This window comes from Glandiceps talaboti, chromosome 16, assembly GCF_964340395.1.
Source record: "Glandiceps talaboti chromosome 16, keGlaTala1.1, whole genome shotgun sequence".
Lineage (NCBI taxonomy): Eukaryota > Metazoa > Hemichordata > Enteropneusta > Spengelidae > Glandiceps > Glandiceps talaboti.
In genome coordinates this window covers 11,595,222-11,622,160 of record NC_135564.1, presented here as the reverse complement: position 1 = coordinate 11,622,160, position 26,939 = coordinate 11,595,222, and the positions used below count along the sequence as shown (strand labels likewise).

At 36.0% G+C, this 26,939-nt stretch overlaps 4 protein-coding genes across 4 annotated transcripts in view; all 4 read right to left on the bottom strand.

Annotated features, from left to right (window-relative positions):
* The window catches only part of LOC144447744 (NAD(P)H-hydrate epimerase-like), a 103,103-nt gene extending 90,267 nt beyond the window's left edge, over nt 1-12,836 (bottom strand). The window contains exon 1 of the mRNA XM_078137824.1: nt 12,536-12,836. Coding sequence (XP_077993950.1) covers nt 12,536-12,795 — 260 coding nt within the window. The 5' untranslated portion in view covers nt 12,796-12,836. The remainder of the gene's footprint in view (nt 1-12,535) is intronic.
* A 5,227-nt stretch (nt 12,837-18,063) lies between these two features.
* LOC144447106 (dynein light chain Tctex-type 5-B-like) lies at nt 18,064-18,663 on the bottom strand. Its single transcript, XM_078137012.1, has one exon. It carries the CDS (start codon nt 18,661-18,663, stop codon nt 18,064-18,066), a length of 600 nt encoding a protein of 199 aa, XP_077993138.1.
* A 3,085-nt stretch (nt 18,664-21,748) lies between these two features.
* Nucleotides 21,749-23,354, bottom strand: LOC144447105 (carboxymethylenebutenolidase homolog). Its single transcript, XM_078137011.1, has 2 exons — nt 23,237-23,354; nt 21,749-22,551 (listed from the first exon to the last, which is right to left on the bottom strand). The coding sequence occupies exons 1-2, from the start codon at nt 23,352-23,354 to the stop codon at nt 21,749-21,751; spliced, it is 921 nt and encodes a 306-aa protein (XP_077993137.1).
* Nucleotides 23,355-25,214: 1,860 nt separating this feature from the next.
* On the bottom strand, nt 25,215-26,780 carry LOC144447610 (carboxymethylenebutenolidase homolog). Its single transcript, XM_078137686.1, has 2 exons — nt 26,622-26,780; nt 25,215-26,064 (listed from the first exon to the last, which is right to left on the bottom strand). The coding sequence occupies exons 1-2, from the start codon at nt 26,737-26,739 to the stop codon at nt 25,262-25,264; spliced, it is 921 nt and encodes a 306-aa protein (XP_077993812.1). The 5' UTR covers nt 26,740-26,780; the 3' UTR covers nt 25,215-25,261.
* Between the last annotated feature and the right edge of the window lie 159 nt (nt 26,781-26,939).

Below are 26,939 nucleotides of genomic sequence, written 5' to 3'. Positions count from 1 at the left end.
CAGTTTGATTCCACACAACTTAGTTTGCATGTGGTATAGTGTTTGGTACATGTACTGCCCTTTGAATTACATATATAACAATAAAATAAAAAGGAATGATTATTAAATTATATTAAAACAATGACAAGGTGAGTGAAATGCTGAACCAAACTGATTTCTGCAATGCTGCATAAATCCAATATTAAATCCTAGCAAATTAACAATCAGTACATGTCATTGCCTGAAATTAAAAAATGCATAGTCAATTTCCACTTTGCTAAAGTATTTATCTTTAGTAAATCCCTATTCAAACTCATGTATAGATAAGCCATCATGACTATCAGTCACATTCATGACAACAAAGTAATTGCTATAAATATTTACATTATATATTTTTCATTTGCGTAACAGCATCACTTTCCTTTGTAGGGATGAATCAATAAACTCTGGTACTTTGCTATCATATCTGTGTGCCATCTTGTTAATATATTCCATTAAATTTCCATTCACTTCCAGCAGGTCATATACAATACACTGTCTGTCTGTACAATATGGATAGCGTTATCATCACACACGATATATGTTTCTATGCTATGATTTGCTTTATAGGTATAAAGTTCACAAAGCAGTGTACAACCATATTTGAAATTGCATTTAGATTGATTACATTTGCTAGAGTTTGCTACACAGCATGATTTGGACACATAACAGAATGTTTTCTGGCTGCAGATGTTACACATAGTAAAGTTTTTCATCAATCTGCTTTGTGTGGACACATACATGTACATGTACATTGTACATAAGTGGGACTTTATAACACAGGGAACTTGAAAATTGGCCATCTTGAATGGTGCATTATGGGAAATCTGGTATCATTCCATTGATATACATGAATTAATCAATGTACAAATGTAGCACACAAATAATCAGTCACACTTTGATAAGGCGTAAAAAAAATTGTGGTTCCAATTACATTCAATTTTAAAATAGGTGGGGTAGGTAGATTTTTAATTATTTTATATATTTTTTTTCATGTGTGAGTGTCTACATGTAGTTCAGGTTTTCCATTGTTTTGTAAATGGTGTCTGTGTTGTTTATTTCTTCCTATCAGATGTACATGTACAGCCATTACAAATTGGAAGAACAGTTTTATATTGTCTTTTTAGGTTGATGTCAGTTTCCGCATCCACTATTTCTTGCGAGACTTCACAATTTTATTATTATTTTTCTTGAATATGTAAAAAAAAAGTTTAGGATCGGCATGAAAAACTAGGTGGGTCGGGTAATCAGAACCAAACAATTTGGCCTAATATAAAAAAAATCAAGTTTTGTCACCCAGATCCTTGCAGGAGGTCTACATTGTACATGTACGGTACATGTACACTACTGGTTCAATCATCGGACAACACTTCTTATCCAGTATTTGGCATGCAACTGTGAATCACACAAATATGACTACAAGCATGGGGTGATTGACACATGAATCCCTGACCCACTTTCTATTCTAAGTACTAATATGCACACATCAAATGTTCATTGATTTTTATATATCAAATAACGATGAAAAAATCATCATCTCACTTTTCTGTTATTTGTAATTCATGCTTTAATAAATTACATGTATGTTATTGTCTAAGAAATTATATCCTCCAAACCATGACAACTATCGATCCTTTAATGTACAGCATTCTTAGTACAGTACAATGTATGATGATGTACACCATGTAATATGCATATCATTATCTAACCACTTCTTAATTAAGAATATGAATGAAACCAAAAACAAATTAACCATAATTGAATGCTTTCATTTATGGTACATATAATGTAGACTAAGTGTTCTGTATGACTCCAAGCAAATTTGACACATCACTAGTTTGTTTACTGCACTGTCAAAATTCAACGTTAGCTAGTCAAATAGCCTCCGTATTCTTCGCTTGTGTCAAACCCTTGAGGTAGCCATACCACTAAAGTCATAATCATGATTATCCAGCACCCATACGATTAAATTTACATAAAACATATATGTAAATAACATGTAAATTACTGCATCATCATGTAGGGTATATTTACATATTGATTAATTTGAATAACAAGTCAGACTATAGTTGTCATGGTTGAAGGGACTGCAAGCTGATATTGACTTGGCTATCATTTGGGCAAAAAATTTTCATTTCGTTATTGTCAGTTTTATAATCATTACAATACAAGTGGAGAATACAAGGGCTAGGACGATCAGCTAAAGATGTACCTCAACAGTGCACAAAGCAGGCTACACATCACTGATGCACAATAACTTCTTGTGACACATCACAATTTGGTGTTTTCCAGTTTTCCCCTATCTATTACTATGTGTAAGTGACAAGCTGAGAATACTAGGGCTAGGAGATGCAATAAGCTAACAATGTATCTTGACAGGCAGTAAACAGGCTAACACATCACTGACGCACAGTAATTTCTTGTGACACATCACAATTTTTTGTTCCCCTATCTCCTATTTTGTGTATGTGACTCATGTGGAAACCCATTTTTTATCATTTTTTGACAAGAAGTGCAGAATAATTCAGCCCCTTCAATAATTGTCACGTGGAAATTCATGTACATGTAGATATTATCATTAGAAACGTTTAAATAAGGTCCAATGTAGAAAGTGCCTCAGGGACAATTTCACTAAAAATCAAAGTTCTCTAGACTCAACACTTTGCCACATGGTACATGTACATGTGGTTCCTGTGAAATGATAAAAGAAATTTAGGATCCACCATCTTGTCTTGAAGGAAATTGACACTATTTCATGTTTATTTCCCATGGAGTTAACACTACATTGTATATTCAGTCAACCATATTGGATTCTAAAATGGCTCACTTTTAATAACATTTTTACCTCTTTTTAAAGAATTTGTTCAGTGACCCGATTTTGTTTTCATGATTTTAACTGAGAATGGGGAAGAGAGTGAGTTTTCTTGAATAAACATTTAAACAGTTTATTTCTGAGGTGCCTTTCACATTAAGTTTATAATTTCATCCACTCCTAACTGTGGTAGTAATCTACTTAATTGTGTTTGCAGTGATGTCAGATTAAGAAAACTGAAGGTTTAAGAAGAGATGATGAGGCATACAGTTCATACACATTTATTCTTAGAAGTACATCATCACCTCTGACATATCAACACTATCCCGCATTCTATATCAGCTTTCCTCAGTTAGTAGCTACATGTAATAATATCAAAGTATAGTGATTCTATAATATATTTTGTATTTGTTGGAATCTTTCCTTTTATAAAAAAAACCACGTCATTTTCACATTAACTTGGACAAAAAATTGCAAGGAAATCGATTGCACTGGGAGACAGTCATATTTTATGAAATGAGTGTACATTGCTTTTTAAATTTTAAACACAAAGTACACACATCATACAATTTTATAGCCACTGTATCATATTACATAATTATACACATACTTAAATGTTTATAACATTGTAATCTGTAATAATTTTTTTTCAAAACAATTATGATTCCAATTCAATTGTGTACTCAAATATCAAAATTCTATTTAATCATAATTATTCAAATAGGTACTTAAAGTTTAAATTACAAACTTGACGTCAGATCTTACAAGTACAGGAACAAACAATCTGCAATTATTTTTTTCAAAACAATTATGATTCCAATTTTTTACTCAAATATCAAAATTCTATTTAATCAGTAATACAATAATAGGTTTAATAATTCAAACAAGTATTTATAGTTTATTATAGATATCTTGACATCAGATCTTACAACTACAGGAACAAACAATCTGCAATAATTTCTTTAAAAACAACTTTTTATTACTCCAAGTTTGTACTAATATATCTAGTTCTCTTTAACCCTAATCAGGTGAAGTCAGTGGTCAGTGTAGCCAATTTCAATTTCATCAAGGGCTGCCACATGGCTAAGTCCGTAGATAGAAAACAGTCATAACTGGCACAACATCACAAACCAAATCGGTGTAAGCATTTGCCCATACAAATTAAGGTGGGACAAGTCAGTCAAAACTGTTGGTTGTGACCACCATTGTGACAAACAGTTGAGACGGTGAAAATCGTTGGTAAACAAAAATGTTCCCCTTCCTCAGGGCAATTTTCCTGTGTCGAGGAGGGAGTGGGAGACACGACCAGAGTGAGATTAACCTGGGAGAAAAAAGGTTTAACTCTGGCAGGAGGCGATTTTCCAATTGACTACGTATACTCCCTCTAAAAATGCCTTTTGTGCCATTATATGCTAATGCAGACTTCAAGGTGTGAAAGGGGAACCAGGACATGATGACCGACTTTGTAATCAACACGAAACTGAAGACGGAATGTTGAAAAAACATTTTTTGAAGTTGCTAGACCAAAAAATAGAAGCGAGTGAATTTTAGTGAAAACCCTTGGCAGTCTAGCGGGTTTTGAGTGGGAATCTGTGGAGGGTCCCTACATGGACTACACTGACCACCGACTTGACCACTTACCAGATGGGGAGGCTTTGCAGGAAGAGGGTTAATGAAAAATGCTTTCACAGTTGTTTGTCTTGCAACGATCCAAGAATTTCACCTCAAATGTCGCAATACAAATGCCCCGTCAGTCCCTCTTAATCGTTCATACAAGTAACAGTGTGTCCTCTAATGATAGCCAAATTTTCTTTTTCACAGTTGTGAATCAAAATGAGAAAAACTGGCATTTTTTGTGTGTCCCCACATACAACAATGTACAATGTAGTAAGAGATTGGAGAACACCAAATTATGTACATGTAGTAAGAGATAGTGGAATACCAAATTTTGGTGCGTCACTAGATATTGTGTGTACCAGTGGTGCATCATTTTGGTTTTAATAAATGGCACACAAGTAACAATGCTAAGTTTATATGCAAATGTAGAAGTCCAATCTTAGAGAGTAAATGAAATACCAATAAGCAATAATTTCATTCAAAACCTATTATAACTCTAAAATTGCACTCAAATATCAAAATTTGTTTTCTTTTCATAGTGATTCATGAGTACTCTGTAGTCATATTGTACATGTACAATATAATGATGTCTACACTTCCAACAAAAATGAGTCTCACGCTTGAAAGGTTATATTTCTCTTAAATTTCCTCCTATCCCAGATTAAGTTTTTATAGTATCCTAAGGATAGAATGTATCTGTTACTGAGTGCATGGAATGCTTTGAAATGAAACTGTTGAAAAATTAACCAGAGGTTCAATACTTGAGTGCTGCAGTTAAAGAGGGAGTGAAAATGCCGGTGGCCTTATTATTCTTATCTTTGGAGTTTTTTGAGACATACATAGTCGTAAATGTATATTTTGACCATCAGGGAGATTAATATTTTATTTAGTTTTGCTACATAAAATAGAAAATTCAAGTCTAAAAGACCAAAATGATAAAGTTAACATTGTTGTTTTGTGCCAATGTCATACATCATTACAAAGTGATGTTATATACTTGTTTCTCATTCCAGTAATGAAAAAACGTTTTTCAGTAGATAAAAGAAGGGGCAATACTAATGCTAATGTCTTATTAAGTTACCTTGCTGTTTGTGGAATTGCCTCGCTGAGAATAAAGTTTTATTCTTTGAGAAAAATTAAGAATTAAATATCAATTTAAAATCAGGTGTAAATTAAAAGCTCAAAAATTTTAGCAAAACAGTCTATTAACATGCACAAAACATTTAATTATGAACATTCCACATCATTAAAAGCCACATTAAGCTATTTTGCTTCAAGTAACTGAATGTAATAATACTATTAATAGTAAGGGATAACTTTAAGATTTCTCCATGAAACTACAGAATGTAGGTTTATTGTTATATGTGCTGGTAAAATACATCCGAGTTGATTTAAACATTGTTATGCCATTTCCATTATTGGAAAACCATTGTACCTCTTTCCTGATATAACTAAGATGTCTGACTTTTTTTGCAGAAGAGCAGAAGGATTTTCCTGGCTCACAAAATTAGGGGGTTGCCACATAACTGTACATGACTGTAAGTCTTACCAGAAAGTGTGCCTCAGGATCCAATTTGTTTAAAAATGAAAGTATCTCTATAATCACTCCGAAACTTTGCTATGTGAAAGCTTGTACCTAGATCATTATAGAAATTTGATTGCTCATCATCTTGTTTTCAAGGAAATTTTCAATCTACGAGAAACCTAGTTTTTGGTTGTCATTTTGTTGTATAAAATATGTTCAGAATTTTTCCTTTTTTTCTCTGTTCTAGAAAATTTCTACAACAAATTGTTATCGTAAATTTTAACCAAATATACATTAGAGTTTTCTGAACAAAGTGATTGTGAAAGTTTTACGACTTTTTGACATAAAAACTATTTAACAAAAAATGTATTGCTTCATTTCTCTTAGGTTATGACACCATTCATATAAAGATTGCCTCAGTGTACCTCAGAGCCAGTAAATTACACATGTATATTGGCAATAATACGACACAGCTATTACACTTTATTTTCAGTGAGAAATACATACCACAACCCCCTTAGGGTTGTTTTAAACCTATAAATATGAAAGACTGTCTTACAGATGGCAATTTTTACATTGCTTTTATTTAATAGGCAGTATTTGATGACCGTGTTTTGCATTGATGGATTCTTTTCACAATTTAATTTACTTCCATCAGACACATGGACGCTTCTCAATAGGGCAAATATGTATAGAATGTTGAAATCTTGAATAAAGATGTCCTTTATAGACTAGACACATTTATACATCTGACATGTATTCTCAATTTTATTTTCTTTAAAAGAAAATGCTGAGAGAGAGAGTATTGCAAGACTAAAACATTTGAAGTTGTCTTCTTGAAAAGTAACATTTGACCTGAGCTAGTGACCCATTGGCTGAATATTTGACATTTGACCTGAGTCAGTGACCCCTAAGGCCTTGGATTGGATAGAAATGAAAGCACATATTCAAGCGAGCATCTAGGAAATGAGTATTTGCACTCAGCCAGTGTGACTAGAATTATTAACTTTGTGACTGATAACTTTAGCTATAGCTTTAAGTACTTAAAAATGTACACATTTCAATTATTTAAAGGGTTAAAACCTGTAACATGTTACATGTCTATCATAATTATACATAAAATGTAGACGACTGTACATGTGCATTGGTAGAGATATAGAAAAACATGGGTATAACAGCACTCTGAAATGAGTTCACTTAACGTTTTCAGCAATAACTCTTCAAAAACGGAGGTTGAGGTTGGACAGCTAAAGAGCCTAAATGTAATGAATTTGTACATGTATATTGACATGTTAATCCAAAAAATTAGGATGGCATTTATGAGAGAGATAATCACTTCCTTATTTTTTTTGGATTAAGTCTATATTTCTGTATGTACACGTATACAGGAAGTGATTCTAAAATGTTTTAATCTATATGGATCTCCATGGTATTAGAGAAATTCATTAAATCCCAAGGCCATGCATACATGAATTTTATAAATCTTTACTAGTTCATTCTCTAGATAGTCTAAGTTTGTTCAAGATCATTTAGCATTTTGTACAATGTATTACTCCACACACAACACCAGGAGTTCAGTATTAGACATCTTTTAAATCAGAAATGCATAATTGTAACCTTCTATGGCTAAGTCACTGTCAAGAACATACCTGTACAAGTAATATAACTGTTAAATTAATACAAGAAGATGTTGTTTAAAGTGACCATGGATGAGGATTGTGTATCTATTTTGTATTTTTAATTTATAAAACAACTTTATCATGGTTTCCTGCTTGAAAAATCAATGTGCAACAACATATGCCAAGTCCTTGTTTGTTTATAACTCAATAAATTGCAAAAGATTAATAAATGTGTAAAATCTTTAATATTCTACGTACAATAACAAACTTTTTACACACTTTGTAAAGCTTTTGCAATTTATTGATTTAAAATAACAGACTTTGTCAGAGTTGTTTCACATTGATTTTTCAAGTAGAAAGCAATGATAAAAAAGTTTTATAAATTAAAAAAGCCAAAATAACTACCCAATCCTCATCCATATGGCCACTTTAAGAACAAATCCAAATCTACATGTTAAGACATTTAGGCAGTTGAGATTAGTGTGACACACAGCAATTTCTTGTGACCCACCATAATCTTTCATTTTCAATATAACCCTTACTACATGTATGTGATGTGACTCTCAACCAATATGCCATATCTAAGCCAATTTGACACATACATGTAGCATGTTTACAGCACAGTCGGACTGAATGACTGACTCTGATAACACTCGTTTTATTCAGCTTGGCCTGCTAACCATAGAAGTTGATAATAACGGTTTGAAAATAGATACATAGCCACACACACCCAAAAGCCGTTAGCGGAATATCTCCAAGGCTGATTAGTTACAGTGGAGTGTGATTGACGGCTGTGGAGGTATTCTGCTAACGGATTTTTGGGAAGGGGTGGGGTGGGGGGAGGGGGGTGGCTAACTACATAGATTTTCAAACTGTAATTATCAACTTGCTCTGGTTAGCAGGACAAGCTTCAGATGAGTGTTATTGGAGCCAGTTATTCAGTGCTGTAAACATGCTATCTGATGTACCACTGATGCACCAAAATTTGTTCTCCATCTTTTATAATTACTGTATGGTGACTCATAAGAAAACATTAACTTTTTTTTTTTTCCCTTTGACATGTATTGATTTGCAAGTAAGACATTGTATCATTTACCCACTGGAGTCAATTACTAATAAAAGACAAAAACAAAACAAAACAAAAACATTAACTTTTTATCATTTTGACTAACAAACAAATCAACTTCTTTCATTACAGGTTCTCCACAGATTGTTTTAAATGCATGGCAGCTCATTTGCATAATTTCAGGGAAACATGTTATCATTGGCACAACGGTGTCAATTTACATTTATGAAAAGGTGTGAACGATCGGTTGGTTTTATAGGGCATTTGTTTTCTTAAAGGGTTTGGTTAAAAGGTTTAACATGTCATAACAAATAATGATGGCAAGGGTTCAAAGGATACAAACGTTCATGGAATTATATGGGCAGAGGATCTTAAAGAGAAGGCGGGAGACTATGACAGCTGGTCACACGAATGGATATACTGGGGCACAAAACATCAAAGCAGGGCGATGGCAGTCGATACCAGAGCGCTGCATCCTGTTAAAACCCCTTGTGGAGAACACAGAGAGCGTTCCCAGTTCAAAATGTGTATCCTAGCGACTTGTCTATCTACGATATTGGATAGTTTGACGTAGTAACTAGGACCACGACAAGCTTAAATTTAAAATCCTTTTCCTGCCAGGAGGTGTTTGTTTATACACAAAAAATTACAAGCAGGGCACAGTGTTTCTAATACCTGGGTTCCCAAATCTGAGCAAAAAACAATGTGTTTCTACATCCTTGGTGTAGAAGTGCTAGAAATACAAGTCAAAACTATTGCTATTATTTTCACAATTTTCTCTAAAATCAAGCTTGCACATGTACAATTACATCATTCTCTCACATTTTTCTTCATTCAGCCGAAAATATAAATCTGTTTGTTATGACTCATAATTGCCTCGTACCAAAAAGCCCCTCGTGTCTCTTGCATTAGGGAATAATATAAATTCAAATCCTTGACAGTAACAGTAAAAGACTAAAGTATAATATCCTAAATTCATGGACTGGACTGCCTATTTTTTTTACAAGCACTTACACCAACTCTAAGTTGTTATGTTCAATATATTTAATAAACTTTTTATAATACACATGATATTTATACAATTTCTGCATTCTGTCACTCACTTCATCATCATCATCAGTATACTTATAATCAATTTGATAATGTTTCAAATATTTTATCATGTCTTTAATATTGCCAGAGTTACTGGCTGTAAATTGTCAAAGATAATGAAGCATCACTGAAGATTTGACAAATAGTCATGACAACTTAGTGGAAATAGGACTGAAAATTGTACAAATCTAAAACATCCAATATGACCCCTTTTAGGGGAGTCAGGAATCTGACTTTTCTGAAAACATACATACATACATACATACATACATACATACATACATACATACATACAATGTACATACAATGATATATAAGCACACACACATACCTACATACATACACAAATAAATAAATACATACATACATACATACATACATACATACATACATACATACATACGATGTACATACAATGATACATAAGCACACACACACATACATACATACATACATACATACATACATACATACATACATACACACACACACACACACAATCACAAAAAGAGCTTTGAAACCCTGTGAGGACACAGTGTACTGATAAAATACGCATATTCTTGATTGAGCAGTTTTTGATTTTTAAGACATGAGATGGTATATCATACAAGCATGATTAAGGTTATGGTTTTCTTAAATGAGTCTGTAATCAAATTCAACTTTTATAAGTTGTTATCTGCATTGCCACTTACACAGATATTGACCATTTTGAACATTTTCAGCCCACTGTAACCATGCAAAGTATTGTTTTTTTTCATTTTGTTCTTAATTCATATCATACATGGTTTGAAATTCACTGCCTTACTAAGTTATAAAGTATCTATTTTGGTGAATGAAAAATTTGTCAGAATGGCAATTTAGGATGTGTCAGAAACACTTTAACTTGGCAGAACAAAGGCAAAAGGAAAGTACATGTAGACACTATCTGTAAATAACTCATCTGGTCGGCCTGATTCAGTGCAACTATTAGTATTACAAACACCTTTCTATAGATATCTACATGTACAATGTAACAACTCGCAAGTACATTGTATGTTAGCAGGTCTTGTTTAATAGCAGGTCTTATTTTCATAGTACTATTAGTATTAGTGGTGGAATTGACTACCAGTTTTTCATTTCGGTGATCTATACTATAACGTTGTCCATACTTATAGTTAATATCATTTACACACTTCATTCTATCTATAGAATTTCTGGTCATTAATGTCTTCATGTGTTATCCTCATAAAAATCTTCAATTCGAGTTAAAATCCTGCAGAGGCAATGTCATCTATTAAAATAGCCATATGGATGAGGATTGGGTATTTATTTTGTATTTTTAATTTATAAAACAATTTTATCATGACTTCCTACTTGAAAAAACAATGTGAAACAACATATACCAAGTCCTTGTTTGTAAATTGTACTTCAATGAATTGCAAAAGCATAATAAATTTGTAAAATGTTTGTTATTGTACATACAATAACAAACTTTTAAAACACATTTTTGGGCTTTTTGCAATGTATTAAGATACAAACACAGACTTTGACAATGTTGTTTCACATTGCTTTTTCAAGGCAGCCATTTTAAACCCACTACAAAGAGACAGTTTGAGAAAATTTAGCTGATGAAATACTAAACTAATTACTTGCTCATAATTGTAAGTTTATATGGTACTTATAGTTATAGAGAGCATTCACTATCCAGATTACAATCAACTCTCATATCAGTTTTGATGAAAACACTTTTTAATTATGCTTGTATGTAACCCTAAGGGTTATAATTTTACAAATGTTACCCTAGGTTCAAAAATTTCATTCTTCTTGAAATTGGAGAAGATTGAATAAATAGTTTAAATTCAGTAAATTACATAGTAATAATGAAACAATTTTTACAAAATTTCGATATGGAATAATCAATTTATGTATTTCAATGTATTGATGTATACATGAACATATTATTAAAATTTAGTTTTCTTAATCTTTTCATTCATTCACTAAATTAATGATACAAAATAATTTTCATTACAGTAAATATGTATTAATTTGTAGATTTTATATGTGCATTACACAATTTAATGTCTGGGAGGAGAACAAATTTTAATTAAATTTTTTTTTTAAATAAATCATTTATTTTTTTAATTAAATCATTACATTTTTTAGATGAGTGACACTCAAGTTTTCAATAAACAGATTGTTAATATCATTTGCATAGTCACAGCAGATTAATTTAATAAATTGAGTGTGGGGTTAATAACTTCATAACTGTATTGTCTTTTTTGGAGCATGATAAAACTTAATTTAAAGCAGACATGCAATCATTATTGATGAGTATAATATGCATTACCTAATTAACAGCTGATCTGACTGTTACAAAAAAAGATCATTTACCTTTTGATTACTCTCTTATATCCAGACTTTCTATAACTTTGGATTTTTTGTCAAAATTCAAGCATTTTAATTCTAGGAAACCAGAGATTACGAAAAAAAAAAAAGTCGGAAACTCGACTGTGTGAAGTTGTTAAACATGGCTGGCAGTAATGTCTAACACTACTTGCTTTGGACAGGAACACTCTGATAAAAGGTGCAAAGTTTAGACAAAAAAAAGAGTCACAATAAACATTGAGCTCACGGTTCCAGTGTATCGTCGCGAACTCCGACAGGCCACGGTACAGTACTACTAGTACTGCTGCCCTGGCAGAAGAAAAGTAGGCGGTACGACCAACATCGCTGTTATCCGTAAAATATTCGATAAACATGCCAAAACTTTAGTATGATTTTGAATGCAAACCACTGAAAGTACTTACCCGAGGTACTTCACTTTCTTGATACTCGGTTTTAATCCAGTACATGAACTAGCAGAGTTGTTTGCAGACTTTCCGCTGTGGGCACTGTTTGATGCCATCTTTGCGTTCAACCAAACTATTCGTGATGTGTGGGTCGGTAGTTGTGGCTTGGACTGCCAGGTGAATTTGCACTGAGTCCTGGATATGTCAACACGTCGAGGTACTTTAACTGCAATGCTGAAACGGGTGAAACCCCAAGGTAGTCGATTGATCACTGACATCAATGCGAATAACGATACGCTGGCGGCGTCGTCGTAGATGAGACTCGCGAAAACGGAAGTGTAATTGATTGAACAGAGCATGCGCAATGGTATCGTAGCCACAGTGCACCGCGCCCAGGCCAACTTTTACTATACTTTTTCATGCCGTTAAAAAGTTACAGTATTAAAGTTAATATTATGCAACCGATGTCGTTCACGTTTAGCTCTGAACGCAGCTATATAATAATAAGACTGAGTTACAAGATTAACTTTCCAATGCACTAAAATTTCTTCTTTGCGAAGACGTTGAACTTTTGCAAAAAGTTTGCAGGCATTACGTAATGCAATTGACACTGGAACATTGCTTGGCCATCATCGTCACCTATACTTGAACATGTTTAAAGTTGTACATGGCGAAGAAAATGAAAATGTACGTGATCACTGTACAACTTACAAGTCAAATCTTAATTAAATATTCTATAAACATTGATATAAAACAACATAGAAGGGGATAACGTATAATATTGACTCATCGTCTGAGAACAATATCCGTAGCACAGGGTTACACTGACGCGTGCACACACACACACACTCAGCATGGGAACTTGAATCGTCGTAAACCACTCTCTTTTACGGCACCTTTGCGAGCATGGGGAACTTGTCACGACAGATCGTATAGCTAGAATTAATATTCTGTCCGCGACAAAACCCAATGGTCACGAGTATTATCTAGCTGGCTGAATCGAGAGAGATAATACTTTAAACAACGTGTCTGTGGTGGGAACCACTGAATAACGCATAATCACGTAATCATTGACCAATATGGTGCTGCCTTATGACCACAGATGATGAGGAAACTTCATTGTCTGTGTGTTATGACGACTCGCCAAGTTCCAGCAAATGGGACGCCCCCTAGCGCTAAATGTGATTTTCTAGATCTATCGTCTGCGATCACAAATACCTCCAAAGTTGCGTTTACAACACTGTACCCGATAAACCGGATATCTACTATATTTAATGGAGTTTGCTAGTTAAACATATGACATATCAATCAATCAATCAATCAATCAATCAATCAATCAATCAATCTTCTGTTTAATACTTTGGCCATCGGCCTTACATGGTATACAATTTTAAAATTTTCATATCAGAAAAACTACAATTTATAATATTAATATTACTAAGGGGGAGTTTTGTCCGAGGGTATTTTCTGATTCGACAGAAAAGATTAGATAATTAGTTCTAAATGAAATTTATGGGATTCGTTGCTGTTGATGATGCCTGTCGAGCACTATTCATATCAAGAGATTTGACTTATTTAGTCTCTATTCAAGTCACACGTTGTGGTTATGCCGTAAACCATATCTATAATACTAAGTGGGGGTGTTTCCGGGGGGGGGGGGTCTGATTCGGCAGAGTACGGATTAGGAAACCTTACGGTGGTCACGGTACGTTCTGTCAGCGTTGTGAACCACAGGCCTCTTTACGGCACCGTCCAAAACGTATTTGCCAAGACTTATTTCAATGCTTCAACAGAATTATGTACTCTGTCATGGCTTGCGAGAATGTTATGTTTACAAAACAGTTTTACCTGAAATTTGTGGGATTAATCGCTATCGAGCTCTAGCAACATTCGAGTTGTGGTAATGCCACATTCCAGTTTTTTAATACGTAACAAAATATACAGCACGCACGCGTGACACGGGTTATTTTCTAATCAAACGAAAAAGACCAGATCTCTCTCTCTCTCTCTCTCTCTCTCTCTCTCTCTCTCTCTCTCTCTCTCTCTCTCTCTCTCTCTCTCTCTCTCTCTCTCTCTCTCTCTCTCTCTCTCTCTCTCTCTCTCTCTCTCTCTCTCTCTCTCTCTCTCTCTCTCTCTCTCTCTCTCTCTCTCTCTCTCTCTCTCTCTCTCTAAGTAAGTTCATAAATAATGAATATCCCGTGATAAATAAGAGTATAAGGAAACAACATTTATCAGATAAATTACTGGGGGCTTTTTTGTCTCGGACTCTAAATGTCATCAAATACAGATCCATGGCGAGGTTTCTCTCTCTACATGTTACATATTATATATGTAGTGTTGATTGTCAACAAGATGAATATAGGGTATAAGTGTGAAGAACACATTTCAAGAAAAAAAAATTAAAAATAAAATAAATCTCGAAGGAGTTGTACACATTATTATATAGTTTGGGGACACTGCACGGCTAGCTACACAATTAGTGTCTGCCAATCGCAGACTATACAAACAAGGTTTATGCTAGGGGGTCTTATCCCATCTCCATCCCTAGCCCAACAAAACCCTGCCTATACTGAGCTTGAAGATAAATATGGCCGGATTGTGTTGTTTAGTCGTTCGACGTCAGTCTACTCGAATTCAAGTTTGGTCTTGCGAGAAACTTTCAAGTACTATAGTTTGTTTGAAATACTGTACCCCACCCCACCCCACCCCAACGTTTAAATTCAGCTTATGCGCATGCCCCTTTAATGTTGACGTTCTGTTGTAAAGTATAGTGACTTCCGAGTGTAATGGTTGCCTTGAATGACGTCATCTCTAAGCGTTACAAAGACTGAGTGATATACTTTGAAATGACATCGCTATGATCGAACGGTCTTGTAATATATCGATTTCAGGCCTAGGGACTTATTGTACGTATTTATTTTGTTGGTGTCTGCGCTTCGCTGGGTATATATCAAATACTCGTACATCCTGATGTACAAAATCGTGCGATAACTTAAAAAGCTGTGTAGTTTACAAACCATTATATTTTCTGAAAACAATACAAATTTTTATGCAAACGGCAGAGATTGATACGCTTAAAAGGACTGTGGTGGCGTTGTATAAGGGAAGGGGTGGTAGGGTGCTTGTTCCTCGAAATACAGTTGGGAGATTGGTCGCGAGCAAGTAAAAATACGACAAGTATCAATAACCCATACACGCTACGCATGTCAACTGAACCATGCTAAGGTCAAGTAACTTCAATACGTACACAATCAATCATACAAAACACATCAACGAGTATATTGAATAATTCCGTCTGTCGAGCCATGGCAACTTATCCTTATTTTAGACAGCTTGAATGATAGTTTTGAGGACTCAAATATTATTACATTATGTTATCTTTATGGTGGCTTTCCCAACATGAAACCTTGTAATCAGGTCATAGACCCTCCCACTGTGGGTGGAGGGTATGTGATCAAGCTTACTGATATTATAAGTTCGTTCTCAGATAGTGGTCTGAGGTTCGTTTAATAGCTTAGACAAGCAGTGTAAAGATGTATTAAGCTACTGGAATTTACTACAGGTACATACATAATTACATACATTGTGTATTCAAAGGAGTTAGTTTTGCATTCGTTGGGATTTGCTTTCAACTACACCTTGTTTTGTGTAGGTGTCATCACTTACATCGTCACTGTCAACAATCAACTCCAAGTTCAAGGTGATAATTACAAACAAATTACTTGTGTCATTGCTTTTCTGAGCGGATTCAATTATTTAAAACGTGGTGAAAACAGTAATATGGATATTCTTGCGTTATGCTAAGATGTCGTACTCTCAACCCATTTACATTGAATGGATTCAACACAGCTGATCAATTCGAAAGATTGATACGAGACTCTTAAACAATCGTGTCTGGATCAATCTACAGATAGCCTTGGTACAATTCAGTCGATGACATTTCTCAAATTTTGTTTTCGATAAATGTAATGTGGCGGCGTGTGAGAATTTATTGTACGCCATCATACGGATAACCATTGTCTGGAAAACCAAATGAACAAGTTAACATGAAAATTAAAAAGAGAATTCCATGTAACAGTATTAAAATGTGCAACCTATGTAAAATATTTTTATTCAAGAACATTTCAGTGACTCAGAGGTGAAGGGATGGGATAGTCTTCTAATAGAAATAATGAAAACAACGCGAGCTCGATGATCGAAATGAGGTGTAGTAGTTGATTATGTAATTTATATAAATCGGCCTTTAATAGTTCGTCCATAGTTCCCTCCAAGATATATGGTTCGTCTGAATAATTTTACGTGACTCCTTCGGCATCATGGTCGTTGTCACCTCTGCTGTTTCTATAAATTAGTTTTAATTACATTCACAGTTCTATAATGCGAGAGGTAACTAGAAGATCACGGTAGCGGTAAGCTTACAAAACGTGAGCAATTATTGAGTATGTGCTGATAATTCACATTTTCACACGTTAAAATTGTCAGTTATTGTACAGAATTGTTTGCTGTGGTTAATCGAGAAATCTTTAACGCTCTTTCACTCAGTTGAATATGAAGTCCTTCAGTCTATAATGCAGTGTTTACGAAGACCTGTGTAATTACGAAGTGGTGTCGGTAACTGCAACAGTAGATTGACAGAGATACTATAGTACATAATTTATATTCACTTCTCAAACACTGCAGTTAACCAGGTGTAGAGAGAAAGTATTAAAATTAAACAAACTGAGTTCACAAGCTAGCATTCCCACTAATTGGTGAAAATACTTCAGTAAAATCTCGATTAATACATAAATGTTATTACATGTATGTCAATGTGTGCTTCGATTGCAATAAAAGTCGCGATCGTCTTCCGGCTTTTAAGTCCAGTTACTGGAAAAACAGGTGTTTCCTCAACACTTTAGTGTACGTTCACTTAAGTTTTGAAGTCAGCCTCTGGAACTATATTGATTTCTAAACGTACGCTTCGAATCTGTAGTGAGTAGAGTGCAACAGGTACATTTTATTTCTTTGTTTTACAGGATAGCAATAAAATACCCCCAAAACGTCACTGCTCGGTATATGCCACTTTGACTGAAAAAATGTACAAAGTTAAATGTTTGATCGTTCATTTTGTTGGTTTGACCCTTTATATCGTAAATCTACTACACATACGGAGTAATGATCCGATACCGAATAAACTTGACAAAAGGGGTGATGTGATAGCCGGAAACAAGTCTGGACAACACAAAAACGAAATATAATCCCTTATTCATGTTATTGGTAAACGCACAAGGCTCTCAGGTGTAAGTTATAGTCTAGTGTTGTATTTACCGTTGTTATGGTAACAAGCCCAGTTCGTTCAGCCGTCAGTGCGCCACCAAATCGAGAACAATCAACGTTGAAAAATGTGTCGATATTTTTTAGGTATATATCAATGATATTTACAGACAAAAACTATAGGGGAAAAGTTCGGAGAGGAAAAAGGGTTTGAACATCTCATATTTTAGCCTACGATACAACTTTAAAAAGTTCATGATCGATCAAAAATGTCTTGAATAATATGCTGAAAGTTATTCATAGTAGAGTCCATATATCATAGCCACTGCAAATAGCGAACCATTTGTGAACTGTACAGTAACGAAGGTGTCGAGTTTCGGATCCCACAGACAACGACTTCCGAAATTCATTCCTGGTTTTTCTTTGATACTTCCAATACTAACAACTGCAACTACTTTATAGCGCTTGAATCCAAGAGCTTTTACTTTTTCCATGATGACTCCTGCCAATTGTTGAGATAGCCTTCTTGAAGTCTCGGCATCGTAGTCTAAGTTCTTCAAGTAAGCGTTAAGAACACTCTGGGCAACTTCTTCGACTTCATGAGAACGGATCTTTCGATTGGGTTCCATTTGATAGGTCGGTTCGTACTCAATTCTGCGGTTTCCCGTCTGTATGTAGGAAGTGTCGCTGTGCGTCATATCAGTATCCCGGGAGAGAGCACGACTATGTTTTCGTTTTTTGTCTGGAGCTGATAGTCCGCCTAAAAGGCCAAATGATGGTGCTTCAATTCGACTGATGCGTCGTTGTCTAGATGGTCTCTCCACAGAGGGTCTCCTTGTAACAACGACGATGTCGCTGGCATCGGTAGTCTTCAGGATTGGTGCGGTTGACATGGTGTAGCTATGTTTTTCCACGTTATAAATCAAGCGTTATGGTGATGTTTGTTTAAATTATCGACTCGTTATTGTTCACCACGACCCGAAAACAATCGCATTCCACTTCGTCGCTTTACGTATTCAAACCTGTCGTCGTTGTTGTAAGTGTAAGAGCGGATAACGACTGGAACTCGTCAACGTACGTAGTCACTTTTCCGACAACACTGCAACTGATGGGTTTCTAGTCCGCCCACCACCTTAATTACGGCATTTGCATGAGAATATAAGACATCAAATCTGGATGAAAAAAGATACTGTTCAAAAACTTTGAAAACTGATACGAAGTCTTTCAAAATTCGCACAATGTGCTGAACTGTTGCGTGACGGAAAGGCGACTGTTGCCAAGACAACGAGAATGGGTTAAAGCATTCAACTGAGGAATAATTCAGTGTGTTTTCGATCAAATGTCTTAAAAATCAATAATATCAAATGGTGTGGGTTACACTACTCTAAAGATCATATAATTTGATATATTTAGCGGGAAAAAATTGAGCCTCTATGCCTGGGAGCGATAAAGAAAAAATAGTGTGGGTTTTTAGCTTTGAGGTTTACCCTAGAAATAGACACACATGTCATAACTTAGGATCGGCGATTATTTGTAGTAGCAGGAGATACATTGAATACGAGACGATGGATGGAGTAAAAGTGGAACTGGACTTTATTTTGTTATAGCCCTCAATTTCAGCCTCATGGCCTCACTCAAAGCCGGGGCCAGGATAGAGAGATGTTCACCAGTCCAAGATCCAATGTCCTCGGCGCTTTCACGATGTTCATTGCAGCAATCTGTGTGTTTATGTTACTGATTTGGTAATTCATTCGCCTGATTTTTTAATCCCACTTACGCCATATAGATGAGGTTTTACGCACCTTAGCCCAGGCAGTACTCAAACTTGATCCAGAATATATATACGATATATACGTTAATCTAGTAAACTATACTATTTTCATGTATTTTGGAGCTGTGAGCACCTTGCTGTGGCTTACAGTGAAGCTAAACTCAGGGCTATCACGAAATAAAGTCTGTGTTCAAGTTTTACTCCATAAATCGTCTCGTGTACTTTATGTTCCTTTATGTACAGTCATGTATCTGCTCTTTGAAATATATAACACATTGACACACGCTCAAACACACACACATACATACATACATACATACATACATACATACATACATACATACATACATACATACATACATACATACATTCATACATACATACCGGCATACATACATACATACATACATACATACATACATACATACGTACATACATACGTACATACATACGTACATACATACATACATACATACATACGTACATACATTGCACAAAGTCATGTACATGACTAATTTAGATCGACCATGGAGAAAGTCCTTCCTACCTCCATGGATCGACATTTTAGAAAGCTAATGAGCGACATGTAAGCTTATATCGGTGAAAAGAACTGAAAAGTGGGTTCTGCGACAACTGAACCAGGCAAATCAGTTCCATAATGGAAAGTGTATGTATGAGTACCATCGGTACCAATCACGTCCTATGCAGTATCGCCTTTGTGTGTTCTACACGTGCACATCGTCGTAAACCGCAGCATCTTTTACGGCACCGTCCAAGACCACCGCCAAGAGAGGGTTCAGCAGAAATGTGTGCTCTGGCTTGCGAGAATGGTTGTACCTGCTAACCCAATTACGAGTCACTGTTATCAATGCAGACTAATTCTGCACAGCCCAGTGCAAACCTTATTACAATGATATTATGATGAAACAGAATTGACAGTGTGAAAACAATATGGTACCGGTGTCAATGTTCATATGATTGACTTTTGGCTTATGCTTCTGATTGGTTGAATGTTTGAAATAGACATTACATAACTTGAAAAACATTATTTATGTGTTAGCTTCCGCATGTCAAGGTTATGTTAGTGTGGTTAAAGTTAAAAGACTTAGTCTACAATTTACTAACTTATATGTTCAGAGGCTCAGCGTTGGCGAAGTTATATGCACTCCGCCTGAGAGTCCAGTCTATTGTAAACTGAAAATTTGATAAATGTTACATTTTAAATTTTTTTAGTATTTTGGAATGAGGATGCTTTATTAGACAACTTAGCGTAATCATTTTACCTAGGATTCAACGGCGCCAGAAGGTTACAGTTTTAGAAAGTTAAAGTTAAAGTTCATACACTGACTGAGACGAAAGAATAAGATTTCTTAATTGATATATTGATAGAGGGCGCTCTATCTCGTTGGTAGCCGGGTGAGCCAGTTGGGGGGGAGAGAGAGAGAGAGAGCGAGAGAGAGAGAGAGAGAGAGAGAGAGAGAGAGAGAGAGAGAGAGAGAGAAAGAGAGAAAGAGAGAGAGAGGGGGAGGGGGGCGGGCTGGAGAGAGGAGATACAGAGAGAGACAGACAGAGAGACAGAGACAGAGTCGTTTGTATCCCCTTTCCCACCAGCTTATACCAAAAACTCCTCAAACTCGTTTCTTCTCCCAAATTCCCCTCGGATCCCCTACCCTCTCGCGATCCCATGACGGTTGACACACACACCCTGGAACTGTTTGAACATTTTCTTTCGGTTGTAATGATAGATATTTGATTCTTCTCCCAGTGACAATAAAAATATTCTAATAAAATATCCATTATTTTAATCGTATGCAATGTTTTTTGTTTTGTGATCATATCTTACTTTTTTCCCTTCCGTTTGGTAAAATCGGTTTAAAAAAAAAAAAACACTTCAAAAATCATTACGAAATTTTCTCTCTTCCTTCTGGTTAAACTTATTTTTCCTCTCACTGAAAACAGATGTGGACGAACATTTCAAGCTTTTTGCATTGACCAAAAACGTGACAACTTAGTTGGCTGGATCTTGAGATGAGAAAGAGTAGAATTATATTGCCAGTCTCAGCAGTTCATCTGTTTCTTTTGATTCATTTTATTTTTTATTAGTTTCAATTTTCATTTGTCACGTAATATGTTCTTACACAAGAACGAACACAAGCCTACTTTGTTAAACCACGTTATATATAATAATCAAGATGTCAATTATTTTATCAGTTTCCATTTTCATCATGATCATCCTCAACGGGTAAATATCGTTCTAACCAGGTGTACATATCTTGTTTGGCTTCTTCTGCCACGGCAGCAGCCACGGGGTCACTTCGATTTGCTCTGTGTACGAAACCATGCCCGACATCTTCAAATATTCTAATGAAGGCTGCTGGTCCGCTTAATTCGGAATCGTCAGCAGTAGGACTATCTAATAATCTATTTTCCGCTTCAAGCGCATCTTCAAGACTATACACCCCGTCGACTGGTTGGAACACATCCTCTTCTGCAAAAATTAGCATCGTGGGCGCTGACATTGCTAAAGCTTCATCATTTGAAATCCCAACTCCGTAAAATCCAACACCGACTTGAATTCTGTCAGTGGACGGCCCTGAAGCTAAGACTGTCTGTCTACCTCCCCAACAGAACCCAACTACACCTGCGTATTTCCTCCCTAGTTCAGTGTGTATGTATTCCAAGGTCACATCGACGTCATGGTCTACTCGCTCCTGTGGATGACTAGTACGCCAGCCGATATAATTTATCTGACCGGCCCATGGATTTCCACGAAACAGATCTGGCATAATGGCTGTATATCCATGTGTTGCTAACTCGTCTGCTATTAGTCTGGTTGCTCCTAATTCATAACCATAGATATCGTGAATGACTATAACGGCTCCACGACAAGATCCAACAGGTTCAACCAAGTACGCCGACAGGTTAGCATTGATCACTATGTCTGTACCATTGGCTATGTAATCATCCCTTGTATCGCCAGGATCACAGGGACCAGAGTCGACCGGAACATCTGTGTATATAGGAAAGGGAAATTGTTGCAACTATTTTGAGGGGATTCGGAAGTGCAACGTATTTTCAGTGCAAACGACTCTACAGTAGAAGTAACATTTTTGACACTGTGTGTATGGCCTTGACTAACATAAACGTATATAATGGTCCCAGTGTTATGGCTGATCATGCAATTTTAGTGAGATAGTATTCTGGATTGAAAAAGATTGCCATCACATTCATTCATTCATTCATTCATTCATTCATTCATTCATTCATTCATTCATTCATTCATTCATTCATTCATTCATTCATTCATTCATTCATTCATTCATTCATGTCATAAAATTGACTAATTTAAATATAATCAACGTCACAAAAAGCATACAGATTAAAACAGAATATCGAACACAGCAGTACTACTGGTACTAGCTTATATCATAGATCTTCCTCGTCTGGGCCTAAATTTAACATAACTACATACCCGACAGTGAACTGTACACAAATCAAGAGCAATGCATTTCAAGTCCCATTTTCAGACCGTCACAATTTTCAAGGTATCTCCTTGCACCCCGAAATTTGTTCGCCCCTCACTCAACATACACCTCAGTTTTTCTCCTCAACCCTCGAACTCCTGGGCCCTGCCATATACTCGTTCCATCGGCCAGAACATACAAAATAGACAAAGTCAATCAGTGAACACATACCTGATCCGTCGTCCTCGGATTGCCAAACAGTAAAGACTAAGGACAACAGAACGGCTACTACAACTACAACGATAACCAATCCCAGAACCACGAATGTTCTTGTCTTGTTACTTGACATCTTATAACAAAGGCACTATTACAATATATAGGATGAACACATTAATAGTGCTTGCATGGAAATAGCTAACTCATTTATCTATGGCACAAAACTGCGCACACTTTGTGAACTTGCTTCACAAACTAACTTGCTGTTTAGTCTAGAAATAATCGACACGATGTTCACACACACAAAATAATCATATTGCTCACTTGGTATGTTTTGGAGATTCGAATTATTGTGTAATTTGATTTTCTCAACGTAAACTCTTGATATCTTCTAAACTTCTAATTTAATATAAATATTGCTGTTGGTGCCATCAAAGCACGCATCGCCTGTAGCTTTTAAAAAAATTAAAAATCAATACCTAGTTTAAACAAGTGTAGCCAGTTTTCGGTGCTGATGTTTTATTCAAGATCTACGGCAAGAGCTATCGGAGAACAACATCAGCCCTGAAAACTAGGCTAAAATACGTGTGATTCAATCAATAGGCATGTCGCATGACCGATAAGGTACCTTATAAGCTTATACTGAGATCGAATCACTGTTGATAAAATCAATGTCTTTATGATGATATCTTTGAAAAGAAACATTTCATACATTGTTATCCTGTTATATGATGCAACTTGCTGGAATTCAACTGCACAATTGATGCTGATGTAACACATAATATGAGGGGGAGGGGGCGGAGAGATATTAAACAATATACTAACATTCTTTCACTGTATCGTAGAACTTCGACCGCACACTGTTAGATGGGAAACGGGGATAAATCCAATGTCATGTGACCTGAACAAGGTGGCGTAGACTTGTTGTATCTACTCGACCTTTAACCCGAAAAGACACAGATATAAGCTTTGTTACGTTCGTTGCGTCATAGTGTAAACAGATTGTATAAATCACTAAATCACTGGCGTGTGTCTCGGAATATGTAAAACACACAATTGGGTTTTCAGAAATGGCGGTATTGCAGGAAAGTGGCTTTACTAGCTAGTATACATGGGCAAAGAATTGAGTGTGCCAAGCACTGCAATATTCTTTGACTATTGATGTCCCAGGTAATAAAGAGAGAGAGAGAGAGAGAGAGAGAGAGAGAGAGAGAGAGAGAGAGAGAGAGAGAGAGAGAGAGAGAGAGAGAGAGAGAGAGAGAGAGAGAGAGAATAATTATGCATGAGAAAAACGATTACGAACAACCAGATAAGTGGATCTCTTTTTATATAATGTGTGTCGCCCTTTCCTGTCAATTTTTGTGACAGTCTTTGTTACGTTCTGTCATGGTCTTGTACGGTACGGTCCCCGTCTAAAGAATTCCACCAAATATACATTCCAAACATTTATATAGATGACTTTAATTTCATTAACCAATGTCATGTACATTATTTTTCGGTGTATGTTCTTAACATATATTCTAGACGTATTCCTTGTCTATTTCTGGCATCTCCGATTTCAATTTCCTTTAGTTCAAAATTCGTGAATTTGTCAAGGCTACGGTATAACCTCTAATGTTCTAAATCTTTATTTTGTTCATTTTTGTTCATTACATTTTCACTGTTCTGAAGTGTTAAATATCGTTCTAACCAGATGTACATGTACTCTTTCGCTTCTTCTGTCAAGGCAGTGGCCACAGGATCACTTCTATTAGCTCTGTGTACGAAACTATGACCAGCATCTTCAAATACCTTAAAATATGCTGCTGGTCCACTCATTGACCAAAAACTTAACGTGACAACTTAGTTGGCTGGATCTTGAGATGAGAGAGAGTAGAATTATATTGCCAGTCTCAGCAGTTCATTTATTTCTTTTGATTCATTTTATTTTTTTTAGTGTCAATTTTCATTTGTCACGTAACATGTTCTTACACAAGAACTAACAGAGGCCTACTTTGTTAAACCACGTAATATATAATAATCAAGATGTCAATTATTTTATCAGTTTTCATTTTCATCATGATCATCCTCAACGGGTAAATATCGTTCTAACCAGGTGTACATATCTTGTTTGGCTTCTTCTGCCACGGCAGCAGCCACGGGGTCACTTCGATTTGCTCTATGTACGAAACCATGTCCGACATCTTCAAATATTCTAATGAAGGCTGCTGGTCCGCTTAATTCGGAATCGTCAGCAGTAGGACTATCTAATAATCGATTTTCCGCTTCAAGCGCATCTTCAATACGGTACACCCTATCGATTGACTGCGCTGTGTCGTTTTCTCCATATATTAGCATCGTGGGCGCTAGCATAGCAACCGCCATATCAGGTGTAATACCAGCTCCGTAAAATGCTACTCCGACTTGAATTCTGTCAGTAGACGGCCCTGAAGCTAAGACTGTTTGCTCTCCTCCCCAACAGAAACCAACTACACCTGCGTATTTCATCCCTAAATCAATGTGGATGTATTCCAAGGTCACATCAACGTCTTGGTCTACTCGTTCCTGTGGATGACTACGACGCCATTCAACATAATCCCCTCCACTTGTCCATGGATTTCCACGAAACAGATCTGGCATAATGGCTGTATATCCATGTGTTGCTAACTCGTCTGCTATTAGTCTGGTTGCTCCTAATTCATAACCATAGATATCGTGAATGACTATAACGGCTCCAAGACAAGATCCAACAGGTTCAACCAAGTACGCCGACAGGTTAGCATTGATCACTATGTCTGTACCATTGGCTATGTAATCATCCCTTGTATCTCCAGGATCACAGGGACCAGACTCGACCGGAACATCTGTATTGAGGAAGAGAAAATTGTTCAAACTAATTCTGAGTGAAGAGCAATATATACCTCGCAATAACACTGTAGCCTATCCGAGTAAACTTTTGAGTAATCGGTCAGGACTAGATCACCATGGTGGAGGCTGTAGGGGACGGTAGGGGTGCATGACTTGTGTACCTCCTATCGTGAGAATTTTTTCTTGAAGATAAAGATATGTAGGAGCCCATAAATAATATAGAGGCATACAATATCAAACTATACACACGAGACATTCTCTTCGCTGCCACCTGTTTCACAATTAAATATGGGTAAACGAAAGTGTGATGCAAATGTTGAAAATTAACGCACAAGATGTAACGACGGCCCCGGAGTTTTAATTTATCTCGTTACAAATCAAGTACAAAATAATTGAAGGCCCCTTCGAGAACATTACAATCGTCAAAGCACCACTACAAGCCACAAGCCTCCCGGGCCCTGTCGTAAATTCTGTTCGTTCCCTACGCGGGAAACTATACTATAGCTTATATGGGAACATACAAAGTAATCAAAGTCAATCAGTGAACACATACCTGATCCATCGTCCTCGGACTGCCAAACAGTAAAGACTAAAGACAGCAGAACGGCTACCACAACTACAACGATAACCAATCCCAGAACCACGAATGTTCTTGTCTTGTTACTTGACATCTTATAACAAAGGCACTATTACAATATATAGGATGAAAACGATAGGAATATTCCTTTGACGAAATCCTCCTGAGTATTGTACAGTTGGAAAGCAGAGATACAAACAATGTAATCTGAACTATCTTGAGTAGAATTATCATATCTAATCGCGATCGGCCTTTGACCGGAATAATCTTTGTCACATTCAGTGTATCATATTA

Excerpts from the sequence above, each read along its gene's own strand:
- LOC144447106 (XM_078137012.1), bottom strand. The coding sequence starts at position 18,663 with ATGTCAACCGCACCAATCCTGAAGACTACCGATGCCAGCGACATCGTC.
- LOC144447105 (XM_078137011.1), bottom strand. The coding sequence starts at position 23,354 with ATGTCAAGTAACAAGACAAGAACATTCGTGGTTCTGGGATTGGTTATC. Across the intron at positions 22,552-23,236 it reads ATCCGAGGACGACGGATCAG|ATGTTCCGGTCGACTCTGGT; the intron begins GTATGTGTTCAC and ends CTATATACACAG.
- LOC144447610 (XM_078137686.1), bottom strand. The coding sequence starts at position 26,739 with ATGTCAAGTAACAAGACAAGAACATTCGTGGTTCTGGGATTGGTTATC. Across the intron at positions 26,065-26,621 it reads GTCCGAGGACGATGGATCAG|ATGTTCCGGTCGAGTCTGGT; the intron begins GTATGTGTTCAC and ends TCCTCAATACAG.